This window comes from Pseudorca crassidens, chromosome 8, assembly GCF_039906515.1.
Source record: "Pseudorca crassidens isolate mPseCra1 chromosome 8, mPseCra1.hap1, whole genome shotgun sequence".
Taxonomy (NCBI): Eukaryota; Metazoa; Chordata; class Mammalia; order Artiodactyla; family Delphinidae; genus Pseudorca; species Pseudorca crassidens.
Genome location: NC_090303.1, coordinates 47,316,252 through 47,330,719, shown reverse-complemented (window position 1 = coordinate 47,330,719; position 14,468 = coordinate 47,316,252). Strand labels below are relative to the sequence as shown.

The 14,468-nt window shown below is 51.1% G+C and overlaps 1 protein-coding gene across 1 annotated transcript; it reads left to right on the top strand.

Moving 5' to 3' along the window:
* The first annotated feature begins 427 nt into the window (after positions 1 to 427).
* DLX6 (distal-less homeobox 6) lies at positions 428 to 5,884 on the top strand. Its single transcript, XM_067746346.1, has 3 exons — positions 428 to 1,286; positions 2,534 to 2,727; positions 4,538 to 5,884. Exons 1-3 carry the CDS (start codon positions 836 to 838, stop codon positions 4,787 to 4,789), a joined length of 897 nt encoding a protein of 298 aa, XP_067602447.1. The 5' UTR covers positions 428 to 835; the 3' UTR covers positions 4,790 to 5,884.
* The last annotated feature ends 8,584 nt before the right edge of the window (positions 5,885 to 14,468 follow it).

The following is a 14,468-nucleotide window of genomic DNA, read 5'->3' as shown; positions in this document are numbered from 1 at the left end:
GGGGGAGGAGGTCAAGGGAGGGGGCCCTGCTTTAAATGCGGAGGACACTGCTTCTGAGCACAGGCAGCCTGCTAGGGTGCAAGGGGACTGAGAGAGAGCAGCCCTCTGCCAGGCTGTTCCAGGGCTGCGGTATAGGGAACTGAGGCTCCGGGTTTGGGGGCTCGAGCTGCGGCGGGAGGCGTCGGCGACAGGCCGGGCGGAGGCACCCCCCTCCCCGGAGGCCCTGTGCGCGGAGCTGAGCGGCCCCCGGCTGCAGCTCGGGGCTGGGATTGGAGTTGCCGAAGGTAGGCGAAGAACTCGGCGAGCCGCGCACACACCAGTGGAAGCCGTGCGCCGGTGACGTCAGGGGGCGACTGACCAATGGGGAGGCGCTGCCCTTTGGAGACAAACCGTTCGACTCGTGGCGTCTGCATCAAGTCTGAAAGCAGACGCGCAACTTTCGCAGAATCCACCTTAAAATCTCTGCCTTAAACTGCACCAGCCCCCAAAAAATCCAAGGGGGGAAAAGAAGGGGGGGAGAGCAGATTCCCCCCTCCCCCTCTCCTCTCCCATCCCTCCCCCTTCCTCCTCCCTTTGAGTTAACAAGGCCCCGCTCACTATATCTCTTTATATTAAATATATATATATTAGAGAAGAGCGAAGGAGAGGGAGAACCACCTCCGCCCCCTCTCTCTCTTTTTTAAATTTTTATTATCATTATTATTATTTTATTTTTATTTTTATTTTGCAAGGATCCCAAGAGCTAAGGTGGCTGCAGAGGGGAGAGCGGCGCGAGCCAAGTGGGGGAGGGTGGAGGAAACCCGGGAGAAGGCTTTCTCCAGCCCCCAAAGTTTTGATGATGACCATGACTACGATGGCTGACGGCTTGGAAGGCCAGGACTCGTCCAAATCCGCCTTCATGGAGTTCGGGCAACAACAGCAGCAGCAACAGCAGCAGCAGCAGCAGCAGCAGCAGCAACAGCAGCAGCCGCCGCCGCCGCCGCCGCCGCCGCCGCCGCCGCCGCCGCCGCCGCACTCGCAGCAGAGCTCCCCGGCCATGGCAGGCGCGCACTACCCTCTGCACTGCCTGCACTCGGCGGCGGCGGCGGCGGCGGCGGCGGCCGGCTCGCACCACCACCACCACCAGCACCACCACCACGGCTCGCCCTACGCATCGGGCGGCGGCAACTCCTACAACCACCGCTCGCTCGCCGCCTACCCCTACATGAGCCACTCGCAGCACAGCCCTTACCTCCAGTCCTACCACAACAGCAGCGCGGCCGCCCAGACGCGAGGGGACGACACAGGTGAGAGGCCGCTGGGGCAGCTCGCTTCTCCCGCCTCCCGGCTGCCCCCTACCCCGCCCGCCCCGTTTACTTCCTCAACGCCGGGGCCTCCGCCGGCCCCCTCCCCCAGGCGGCCCGGCGCGCCCCCGGCCAGGCCTCGTGCGCGCCCGCTCTCCTGGCGCCGGCCTGCCGGCCTCGCCCGGCCGGGCCCCTTCCCGCAGCCGCGGACCCTCGGCTTCCTCGAGGCTGGACCCGTCTCGCTCCCTCGTCTCTGGCGCGCCGCTCGGGCCGCGCCTCCGGCTCGGCGCGGGCTTCGCTCGACCTGTTGGTCCGCACTGCGCTCTCCAGCCCGCTGGGTCCGTGCGCCCTTTGCCTCTCTCCTCCCCTCCGGGTTGTGAACCGCGTTTGGCAGGACTGGGGACATTTCTGGGCCGGAACTGGGGAGCGTGTTTTGCTCCCCAGCCTAATCTGGGCGGCCAGTGGCCTACTTTGCGTGAGGCGCCCAGTGCGCTTCGGTGACCCGGGGAGAAGCTGGCGTGGCCTCCGGCTCTGGTTAAGCTGGTGACAACTGGGCTCTTTCCCGCAGGCTTTGAGGTGTCTCCCACACCCACCCCTAACTGGGCCCCCTCCCTTGGGTTTTCGATACACTGTTGGCTGCTCCTTTGTTCGTGGAGGTGAAGCCCAGGGCTCAGCACCCTTGGGGGACAAAGTTGCCGCGTGAGGCTCAGCCTGCTCGGGTGCTGGTCTGAGCGGCTCGTTGTGTTTTGTTTGGGGTTTTGGTCCCTCTCAGCAGAATCATTTTTGAACACACCGAGGGATCTTGATGCACCGGGCTTGGAGCTAGTGACATCAAGCCAGCTGGCCGCAAAATCACTAGGGTGGCTCAAGCACACCTTAGGGCACTGTAAAGCCAGGCCGAGGGGCCCCGCTCCGCGGAGAGAGCAGTCGCCCAGCGGCGCCGCGCGCCCCAGAGAGCGGCTGGCGCCGCCTCCGCTGCGGCAGAGCTAGGCTGTTTGCCCTGGGGCCCAGGGCGCTCCCTCTGTACGGCCACCGCGCATTATGAGAGACAGAGTCAGGGTCGGAAAGAGGCTTTTGCAGCCGCTGGGAGCACCCGGGCACTGTGAACCCAGAGAGGTCAGGGTGGCGTGGGGACGCTTCGAGGAAACTCTTATTGGCTTTGGGAAGACTCGGCGCAGGCCAGGCCAAGCTCAGGGAGACTGCAGCAGTAGCCTCACGGGTGACCGCTCCTCTGTATCCTTTGTTTGCAGATCAACAAAAAACCACAGTGATTGAAAACGGGGAAATCAGGTTCAATGGAAAAGGGAAAAAGATTCGAAAACCTCGGACCATTTATTCCAGCCTGCAGCTCCAGGCTTTAAACCATCGCTTTCAGCAGACTCAGTACCTGGCCCTTCCCGAGAGAGCTGAACTGGCAGCTTCCTTAGGACTGACACAAACACAGGTAATTCCCGAGAAGCCCGAGTATTCCTGAAATGCTGACCCCACTTTCAGATTGTGCAGGGAGCACATCAGGAGGAACTCTTGGCCTAGTCAACCAAGGATGGAAGGAGCTTAATGACAAATGCCTTTGCTCCAGTTACGCATTTTCCCGGGACAACACAGTTTGGAATAAATGACCTGGTGTTGAATACTGGATTGGATTTGCACATCCTCCCAACCCTCGACGACCCCACCCCAGCCTAGTGTCCTTTGGCGACCAAACTGATAGTTTAATCGAGTCCTGTTCCAGAGTAGAACAACACAAAAGAGAACAAGCAGGAGAAAGAGAAAAAGATGTTCAGGTCAGGAGACAGAATAAGACCCATGTTTCTTAAGGATCTTTTTGTGGGCCCTGGGACTTAATAAGGATTTCAACTCATTGGCATTGAAAGAATTACGAAGTGAAAGGGGGGTGTGTTAGCCAGACAGGCATAGGTTCCAATAGGATTTAGTAAGGGGACCAAGGCGCAAACTCTTCATCCTAGGATGCGTGAGGTGAGTTTTTCTGAAAATTGCCATAAACTCAGTGGTTAAATCGTCCTGGTTGACTGGTTGATGCAGGCTAAGATACCTCCCTGGATCACAGAACTTGGGAGCAATGGCAGAGCTGGAGATCAAAGAGAAACGTGCCCAAATTACAGCAGGTGAAGCCTCAGTTAAGTACAGTTGCTGAAGTTCTCCTGTCCTACTAATTTGAAAGACATATGGGGCACTTCAGACTTCACAGGAAGAGGTTTAGGCAGGTGTATTAGGACCCTGGTCATAAAGCCGGGCTGCAATCACCTGTGGTTTTTGTCCTTGTCGATTAACTTAGCTGCATGGGGTGGTAGGCCTCATCTGAAATGGGTGATCTTCAGCAAGGGGACTTCAGGTTTTATGAGACTCTTGCTGGGGAGTGATTCTGTGGTGCCTTAGAACAGATGCTCCTCAAGCTCTTCTTTTCAATTCAGCCTGCTTTCTCTTGCCATGTTGCCACTGGAGCCATGTCTAAAGGGATTCCTGCTACTCAGTAACTTGTATTCCTCTTGGAAAAGCAGACTCCTAGGGCTAAGTAATTTTAAAGGTAAAGGAAGCTGTACCATAGGATGTCCTTTTTCAAATACAGTAGATCTGGGATGTTAGCTTAGATATGCTCCCGTCTTAGATTCCTGGTTCGCATTTAACTTTCCGGAGCCCTTTGACTTTTAGTGACTGCACTGACAATCATGACCACAGTTTGACTGAGCAACATACAAAGTAGGGAACGAGTGAGGCACAGTCCCTAATCCCTGCAGGATTATGTCAGAAGGAAGATGCTCCATGTACAGTCTGTGGCCTATGCAGTATATGCATAGATATAGTCAAGGCATCTGGTTATAAATGGACAGGCTTTCATCTGTTCTTAGTCATTTGCACACAGTACACGCAGAGATGCCAGGCTATTTGAGGAAGTGCATTCAGTTGGCTTTCCGTTTAAAACTACTCCTTTAGACTTTGAACCCAGCTATTTCATTCGCCTTTATTCTTGTTTTATTCTTATTTATGCTGTTGTTTCAAACCTAGGCTTGCATCTAACTGAAGAGTTACAATGACTTTAGGTATCCGGACAAGATACCAAGTAAATGGTGGGGGTGGGGTGGGGTTGGGGAGAGGGGAGCGGCTAGAAAGAGGTGGAGGAAGGCGGGGTCTTGAGGGCTTGGCGTTCGCGGGTTTGTTTTTTTTTTTTTCTCCCAGCTATAGGCACTGGTTCGATGTTTTTCGGGCCTAATGATGGCTGCTGCGTTTCGTTCCAGGTGAAGATATGGTTTCAGAACAAACGCTCTAAGTTTAAGAAACTGCTGAAGCAGGGCAGTAACCCGCATGAGAGCGACCCTCTCCCAGGCTCAGCGGCCCTGTCGCCGCGCTCGCCGGCGCTGCCTCCGGTGTGGGACGTTTCTGCCTCGGCCAAGGGCGTCAGTATGCCCCCCAACAGCTACATGCCCGGCTATTCGCATTGGTACTCCTCTCCACACCAGGACACGATGCAGAGACCACAGATGATGTGAGTTATCCGAGGGAAATCGATACCCTAGGGAAACGTCTGAACAAGGCAAGGAGGATCCGGGACCTGCTTGCATCTGCCAAACCGAGCCAAGGAGCAGGCTTGGGAGGACTCTTATGTGTGGCCAGACCGTCTGGGTGCTTGCTCCCTCTCTCTCTCCTCTCCCTTCCCCTCAGCCTCTCTCTCTCTCTCTCTCTCTCTCTCTCTCTCTCTCTTCCTTTTTTTGCCTCCCTCCTTCCTTCCCACCTTTTTTTTTTTTCATTTCCTTTCTTCATCTGCCTTTTCCCTTGAGCAGCCTCAGTAATTGATTTTGCATCTTAGAGAGAGAGAAGGAGAGATAGAGGTACAGAGAGGATGGGGGGGACTGGTTTCTGTGCCAGCACTCCTGAAACCTCTCACTGTAAGGATATTTTCCCATACCCCTTGGGATCCAGGCGCTGAGCCTCTTTTTCTCTTTGGGAGTATCCATCAAAAGGACTTTTTTTAACAGACATTTTCCCCCACGAGAAGAATCTGCGCAAACATGGCAGCGTTTTTACTTGTTTAATGAGCTTAAGACATTACATGATGAAAGAGAAGCATTTCGGACTCCTGCATTTTTATTTACAATCCCAGACTGACGAAAGAAAGAAAGAACGAAAGAAAGAAAAAAAGAGAGAAAGAAAAAAGAAAGAGAGAAAGAAAGAGGGAGGGAGGAAGGAAGGAAGGAAGGAAGGAAAGAAAAAAGAAAACCTCACATAACAGCCCTACTCTAAGGAAAAATCAGCTGTAAGATTAGAACGTTGCCACAGAGGGAACGCTGCATGTTTTATCAAAATGCAATGAGCAAGAATGATGATTTAAACAAAACAAAACAAAACCACTTTTCCCCCACCCCTACCCCCAAACCCTGAACTGGAATCAGGAAAGACAGAGGAAACAACCAAAATCACCATTCTATTGCTTTGACATCTTTACTAGGTGAATTGGTGGCATTCACTAAGCTAATAGGGACATTTATATCAAGAAACATTTCTGTATATATTGTTGAATTTTAGTTGTACATATACTTTGTATGTTTTTGTCTTCTTTCATATATGGAGTAAAAGCCACAAAACGCTGGGAGTGTCCTGTATATTTCTCTCTGTGTGTCTCTGTCTCACCACCCCCTCCTCCCTCCCTCCCAGTATATTTTCTATCACTCTTAAAAGAATTCCTATTTCCTAATATGGGAAACCCTATATATAAACATCAAATGCCTGCAAAGATAGCAGTTTGCAGCACTGGCCTTTGTCTTAAGTACTTTAACATTAACCATGGGTGTTTTCTCAGCTTCCTTTATATATTATAGTTTTATTGTAATTTCTACACATTTATCTATTTTAAAAAATCATTAGAATGATCTAACCCCAGGTTAACCTCTAGACATCCAATAGTTTCTAGTGCTGACACTGAGTATTCTCCTTTCCCTTTCCTCAGCCAAAATAATACAGCTGTATTTGTCTTTGTTTGGAAGCAGCTTTTTTTAACAAAAAGAGAGGAAAGAATAAAAGAAAAAAACAGAAAGTAAACGCACAGTTATGACTACTTCATGTTTACAACACTTTGCAAGCTAGCTACATAGGAAAATACACGATCCTGGAAGAAATACATCCTTCCGATCTTGTGGAAAGCACAGAAATAATGAAAATGAAAAGTCCTTTCGTTACACAAGCAGGAAGCCCCATACTGCGAGAATTAATGGCTACAGACCTGGGCATCCTTCAAATTATGAACCTTGAAACCACTGAGCTATTTATCAGAAGTCAATAGAGATACTCAGAGTGCTCCATATAATGACAGCGACATACAGTCGTGCAAAAGGACAGTCACTATAATTAGACACAAAGCAAAGACTACTTACCAATATACCCGTTCCTTTTTTTGTTGAGCAACTTCCACGCTCAGTCAGTCTTCAGAATGGTTTAAAACCGATCAGTCTTGTCATTTTCTAGCATTCGTATTGTTACATTAGGAAAAATGTTTTCTTTTCTTTTTTCCCCCTTCCTACTGTGAAACTTTGGGTTCGTAGCTCCCCAGGATCAATTCTGAACAAAGCCTCCAGCTGCAGTGCCATCCAATTTGAAGCAGACATTGGGGACAATTTAAGGTTTTTATCCACAAGAAGGTTTTTTTCCATTCTCTTAAATGCAGCCATAATTAGAGTAATTTTTCATGTAGCCCGCTGATTACAGCGTTTTTACCGTCAAAGATAATTACCTGTAATTTTCTTCCACTTTTAATACTAAAAAGCCATCTTTATTTAGATTCAGGAACAGGAAAGGCGAAACAAAAGAGGGAAATTATTCTGTTATTCATACACAAATTGCAGAGACGTAGGACCTAAAATTGAAAATTAACCAAAATTATAATGCTGAAAAGAATGGAAGAGGCTGCAGAAGTACAGCTGGTAGTGGGGCTTTGCTGAATTATTCAAATTACGTTAGAGAGAAAGCTACCATACATCGAAACCAACACTAATTTTTCTTGAAAAAAAAAATTCACCAGACACATGCCAAACCACTGTGAGTGCATGGAATTCTGAAACCCAGAAAATGCATTTTAACGCATTGGAGGTGTTATCCTGTTGCTCCTGTCTCGTTCTTTCTACCTCTTAATATGAGTTTAATTAAACAGGAAGTTCTACCAAGGGGTCCTCCCCAGAACTGGCTTTGGAATCGGGCTTCCTCTGGGTCCTCTGAACCTCAAGGGTTAACATTTTCTCTCTTTAGAATGTATTGACCCCATAGTAAAGTGATTCCCCAGAGAAGGGTTGGTAGGAGGGGCATAGGCGAAGGCAGCGCCCAGTCTCGGTGCCTACTACGCCTCCCCACGTTCGAACTTCCCCGGAGTTCGAGTTCTAGAGCCTCGTTCTGACCATATTTTCCAAGTAAAAAAAAGAACAGTAGCTGCATGGGCGGTGAGGGTGAAGGGGAAAATTTCTTCTCGGCGCCAATAAGCATCTCATTATCTTTTGACACAATTTCGTCCAAAGGTTCCCGCTGGAGAAAGGCCTTTCTACATTGGGGTGAGGGAACCAAAGATTTCTCAGGCTCCTGCACTTAACATCTCTAGCTGCTTCCAGCATCTACTGGGTCAGGAAATAGCGTCATCTATAGATAGAACTGCACCGCTTCTTGCGAGGGTCTTCCTCGGGTGCATTCCTAAATCAAACTGGTTCCCTGGCTCCGCAGCTCGGCTCTGCGTCTCAGCCAATCGTGCCCCTCCAACCCCAAGGTCGCGGCGTTTGGGCCTCGTGGGCAACAGCTCTACAATCGGCATCCCACCCCTTCCCCCGCCCCCCACCCCCAGCTTGAGGCAAAGGCATCGCAAAGCAGCCCTAAAGGGTTTCAGAGGCCAGTTATTCCGGAAACTTTCTCCCAAATGGAGGAAGGCGTCAAAGGGGCTATAAAGTCGAGAGATTCAGACTACACCTGCCGTTGCCGATGTCCGCATACCCGTGATGCTAAAGGAGCACTTGTCGCGAACTCCGTTTGCTCTCTCAACGCCCCCAAACTTAAAGTCATCGCCACATGTAAAGACCTCAATGGATTCGTCTAGGACTAGCTTTAACAACTTTTCAAATATATTTTAGATTGGACTCTCCAGAAGACTCCCTCCATACCTTACAGAAACCCGGTCCATTTCCCAGTCTCTAGTCACAAGCTGCACCAAATATCAACAGCACAGAAAGCAAGAAAGACAATCGAGCTCTTAAGGATCCCATTCTCACCCAAATCCTTTTACTCACCAGAATGACCACCCTTCTACTGTTAAGGGCGATAAAAGGTCAGAATTCAAAAACATCTCTAAAGCAAAGTTGCAGTCCATAATAAATCACAGCAGCACCACATATAGCTTGGAAAGTGTGAGAAGAGAAATACGAACTGTGTCTTGAAGTACGCAAGAAATAAAAACTTACCCCCAGTGAATATCTCTTAAGCAGTGATCAGGGTCTAGAAATCTATACTGAACAGAAGCAGAGGAGAATATTTTTCTGAGTCTCAGGGCAGAAGCTCTTTCTCTATATTCTTGGTTGAGTGAGCACATCCAGGTGTGAAATTGTTTGCACACCCCAGCACCTCTTATATTGCCAGCAAAATTAGCTGTTATTACTGTCACTGTTTAGTGATGGTTAGCGTGATACAAAAAAAAAAAAAAAACTGCTGTAATCAAGACCTGGCGCATCTTTGCAAATTACAGATAATTGTAAACGTCCAGATTATGATAATAGCATCCTAATCCAGCCTGCAATATAATTATTACAGAGTGTTACATCTGAAACTGTCCAGTAGGGCTAATTCAGCCATTATTTAGACCCTATTTTTGCACGGCAAATGGGTTGCTGAGTTGAAAATGTACGATTGTAATTTCACAGGGCACTCAATGAGTAATGGTATAGGAAGAGGAAAATACAAAAGTGAAATGTGAACAGTAGCGATCAAATCAAACCCTGAAGGACAAAAGACTGATTCATATGGAAAAAGAAGAGCGGGAATTAAGAAAATAGCAGATCAGTGGTCTGAAGCATTACGTGTCCAAATCTTCAATATGTGTAAGGCTGATGTGTTTGCAAGGGCTTCTACATCTGCTGCTGCCTGGAGTCTGAAATAATTTTTCTTTTTCTTTCTTTTTTTTTTTTAACTTGTCTTTCCCCCCCTCCCCTTTCTCTCTCCTAAGGCATTATCTTCACTTAAAAACAAACAAAAAAGTACCCCTCCCCCAAGCAAAGACCATTTGTCAATTTCACTGTCTCCACCAAGGCAGCCTCAGAATGTGCCTGTCATTTGTTTATGAACATTTTAAAAAATGAATTTGCAATCTCTCTTGTCATCAGAGCAAAACGCCCTGAGTGTTTGTAAGTGTTCCTAAGCTTCATCTCCATTCTCTTTCACTGGGAACAAGTCACTGAGAGTTCTAAAGGATATTAGCAGAAAATGTATTAATTGCTACTAATTAAATAAAACCGGCTGGGAAGCTGTCTCCTCCACTCGGCTTCGCCGGCTGTTGCCTTTAATGCTATCACTAACTTTTATTAATTAACACTCCCGTTCTCATGTAAACCAGCCCAGCTGATTCTTTTGCTACAAGTCACTGATGTACTTCTTTCTGTATTCCAGAAAGTCTGGTATTTTTGTTAAAGAACTGTCCCTGCCCCAGATATGGTTGTAAAAGAGCAAGGTCAGTCTCCTTAAACTATGGAGGGACTGAGGAGAGAGGGAGTTGGAGAATTACAGCAAGTGAGTCTGGAGAGAGGCTGGGGCGCTGTGCTGGTTCCAGAGTGAAAGCAAACCTTGGGTTCCAGCTGCTACCTCCTGAGGATGAGGAAGATGAACCCCAGCCAGGATGAAACTTCTGGAGTCCAGTTCTGGTTCCTGGTGGGGATGTCCTGGTCGGGGACACCTAAAGCCCACAGATTCCCAGGAGTTCAATTTTCCCACCATGAGCACAGAGAATTTCCTGCGCATCTTTTTCAGCCTGTAGGACAGTGTGTGAGGATTCTCCCTCCTCCCACCACTTCACAGACCCTGGAGCTGCCCAGCCAGGGCCACCCTGCAGGGTGGCAAGCAGGCTTACTAGCTCCTGTGAATTTAAGGGCAATAATGAAATGTCCCCTGTTTAGTGACCCCTGTTTATAGATGAAAGTTGAGTCCATATCCTGCCTCTTCCCCCGCCCTCTTCTCCCATCTTGCAAATGACAAACGGCAGAAATAGTCCTTGAATGACAACAAGCTTCCAGTGGCTTCTTGTCGCCTTTCCAAGAAAAAAAAATGCTTTAAAATAAATCATAGCTTGGGTACTGTCTACCGCCCTTCACCTCCACCTACTTCTTAAAAAAAAAGTACACTAGACTGTGCATGGTGGAGATTTGACAGAGAATCCTCACTGAAACTTGTGTGTGTGTGTGTGTGTGTGTGTGTGTGTGTGTAGAATGATGTTATGAAGCCATTTTTTCCCCTTCCTGTGGCGAAAGGTCGTAATGTGTGGTATTTCACGGTTTTATATAAATTTTGGTTTAGGATGTGGAACAGACTCAATAATACGTGCGTTTTTGGCAAAGAGACTCCTTCGGATCCCCATAAATCAGAAGTAAATACGGAGTCCCAGCGAACAAAAGAGCAGAAACAATGGCTGCAAATCAGGACTCTCTTCTCTTTTAAAGAGAGATTCATGTAAATTCCCTCGGTTCCTATCTTTACGGTTAGAGCTCGACCTATAAAACAGGTTATTACATTACAGCCGGCAGCCCTGGATGATTGAAAGGGAAGTCTTCCCCCGCCCCTCCGCAGTCGATACGCTTGTGTGTATACTTTCTGCCCTGTACCACAGGGGAACCTAAAGCTTGTCAGATGCAAAAGAAAACGCGGATGCGGCGGGGGTGGGGCGGGGGTGGGGGGACGGGGCTGCGTAGAAAAATATGTAGCCAATCCCATATGTGCTACCACTATTTGGGCTGTTTTCGAGGCCCAGAGTTCGCTGGGACCATGGAAAAACCAAGTACAGTGTGCAGCACTCGCAGGCAACCTGGGAGCGCGAGCCGCAGCGCCCCCTCCCCAACCTCCCGGGAGGCGGGAACCTCCGCCCAGCCGCTGTGGGAGGGGGTGCTTAAGGGCGGAGGAGAGGGGTGACCGCAGGCGGATCCGCCGGTGTGGCGCGCTTCCCAGAGGTGCCGGAGGGCGTCTGTCCTCAGGGCGTGCCTCCGGGGAGGGCTCGAGAGCTCGGGGTTGGCGGGATCCCAGCGGCCGGCGGGAGGCGCGCGATCCGAGGGGTTGCGGGACGGGGCGGGGAGGGGGTGACGGTTGGGGAGCCCTAAAGGTCCCGCTCTTCGAATAAAAGGAGGCGCTGGGGGGCGTGAGAGGGGCAAGGGGCAGCGTTCCAGGAGGCATCTCTCGCGCTTAGGGCTGGGGAGCTCTGGAGGCCGAGTGGTGTCAAGGTCGGAGTAAGCTTCAGAGCGCGCTGGGAGGAGCCGAGCACCGCCTGGCCTTGGCGCGCTATGGGCGACTCCCAGGACGGCGCGGCCGGGACGGCGCGAGCCGTGGGGCGTCCGGTGGGATCAAAGAAGCCAAAGGAGGCCAGCCGGCGCGTCTGGGATTGTGGGATAAGGGGCGGGAGAGAGAGGATTGGCATGGGCGGGGAGATCCCGGCCTAGCCTGTGCCTGTGTCATCGGGAGGGTGTGCGTGCGTGTGTCGGTGTGCGGGTCAACACGCTCCTGCCCGAGGCCGAGACCTGGGTGGATCCGAGTGTGGGTGGACAGGCTCCCGGGTGGGTGCCCCAACCGGAGGGAGAGAGAGGGAGCGAGATCAAGGGCAACGAGGTCTGCGGGTTCCTGTGTGTGTGTGTCTCAGGCCCTGTGGCTCAGCACTGGAGCCGCCTGGCACCCACAGGAATGCGGCTTCTCTCGGCTCCCCAGGCCGCCCCCTGTTCCACAAGGAGGTGGCCGCCAGGAAAAAGGGCGGGGGAGTAAGAGCAGAAATCCGCCTAGCCCAACGCGAGCCTCAAACAAAGGCCAATTTATCTGCTCTTCTACACGATGGCCCAGGAGGCGGACAGGGCACCAAAGAATCATACTGGCCCTGGCTGCCAGAATGCCCTCGGCCTCCTGGGCTTTGTGAGGTGGTTTGAAGGTGGGGATAGGAGCTTGGGAGTATGGGGGGCGCGGTGAAGAAGCCCACGGAAAAGAAAATTAAATCTCGGGGTGAGCTTGACATCTCGGGAGCACTAGACTGAGAGCTTGGCAAGTGGGGACCGGAAGGGGCAGGCAGAGGTCACGAGAGTGGGGTCGGGCAGACAGGGACTATGCTGGGGAGTGGTACATGTTTATATTAGATATAGGAATAAACAATGGTGAGAAGGAGGGAGGGTGGAAGCCAGGGCAAGGGAGAGGAACATCACACGGATATTTTTAGCCTTTGCTGAAGATCTGTTATTTTTACATCCTTGGGCCCAGGACTGCAGGGAGTTAAATTCCCCAGGGAGAATCCCCGCGGTGCCAGGGAAAACCCGCTGCAGACTGGTTTGCCAGAATATTTTCGTCCACGGCTCCCGGACCAAGTTAAAAAAAAAAAAAACCGCGCGAGAGAAGAGGCCATTGCGAGTGGAAGAAGTGAGGTTAGCACAAGGGAAGGAATCCTGAAACCTAGTCTGTCCGCGCGGCGTCATGCGTGCCCGCGTCGCAACGAGGCTCTGGTGTCCTTAACAACAAGCAGTGTCAAGGCTGGGGGTGGCGGTGTGGTCGTTAAAGAAGAGCTTCCCTCTTCTTTCCGGGAAGAGTCCGAACTCGCGCTTCCCTCCGCTTGACCGCGCCGGCCGATCGGGGGTGGTAGTGAAGGGATCCCCTTTTCAAAGCAGGAGAGAGGAGGGGAGGTGATGGGGACGGTTGGAAAAATATCTGCCCTCTCCACGTGTAGAAAGATAAAGAGTGTGCTCCAAGCACATTCTTGCCACTCAGGCCCCCAGTGGGTGCGCCCCCTCCAGCCTTCGCGAACACGCACCCGTGGGCGGCGAGGGGTGCCAGCGCAGAGGGAAGCTGGCGCTCGGAAACCGCGGCGGGGTGGGGGGGAGAGTTTCTCTCAGCCGGATTCACCAGACGTAAAGCGCTGGGTCTCGGTGCAATGGAAACTCCCGCACGCCTTACAAGCCAAGAATGGAAAGCAGGAAATGGATCCCTCTACCTTTCCCCCTCATCCTCCTGTTCTCTGCCAGCGCAGAAAACAAAGTGGGCTCCGCACGGCTTTCCCCCAAGCGCGTCGCCATCCGGACGTTCTTCAGAGAAAGGAGGGCTGGAGGGGAACGAAGGGGTGGGGTGGGGGCGAGAAGCTTCGAGAAGAGAAGCGCTTTGGGGGTGGGGGAGGAGGAGGGGTCCACAGCCTTGGCCGCGGCCCATGCGCCGCCCCGGAGCCAGGCAGGGTGCCTCTCAAGACCGGCAAACCATCAAATCCCCTCAAGGTCTTTCTAAATTGGCAGGCTAGAAAGGAAAGGGGAAGAGAAGGAAGGAGACGAGGAGAGGAAAGGAGAATGAGAGAGAAAGAGAAGGAGAGAGAGCACACAGGTAAATTCCCCTCAGGGCACACAGCGTGCCTTTTCAGGTCTAGTCTCCCAATCCTGGAAGAACCTTCTCAGAAGTCCTCAGATGACAGGATGTAAATTTTTACGTTCTAATCTTCCCCCCACGCCCCCACCCCCGCCCCAGAAAACTATTTTGTCAAATTTATTGCTGCTGACTTCCTAGCTGTTAAATATATCTCACGCATCTTGTAATTTCCAACAAACGATTTCCCTTGGTATCCCAAGGAAACAGTCAGGCGAACTAAAGGACAGTCAAAAAGACAGCCACAGTTCAGGCCTGGGAGTACAGCTCTAGACCCGGGCTGTAGCTCTGGTCACACTGTTGATGTCTGTATGCAGAGGTGCAGGGAGAAGGACGCGACAGAGGCCAGGGTTGCTGCAAGTCCTTCCTCTCTGCCCCAGAGAAGCCTTCACAAAAGAGAAATCCCTGCAAACAGATGCAGTTTCCCATCGTTTGGAACCTGCTATGCCACTGTCTTATGTAAAAGCAAAGCAGAGAGAGCTCCTTCCTGAAAAAACCAGAGCGGTAAAGAGGATGAAGGAAGTAATTTATGTTTGGAATATTGTCTCACATGATATGAAATCAACACGGGGCCAC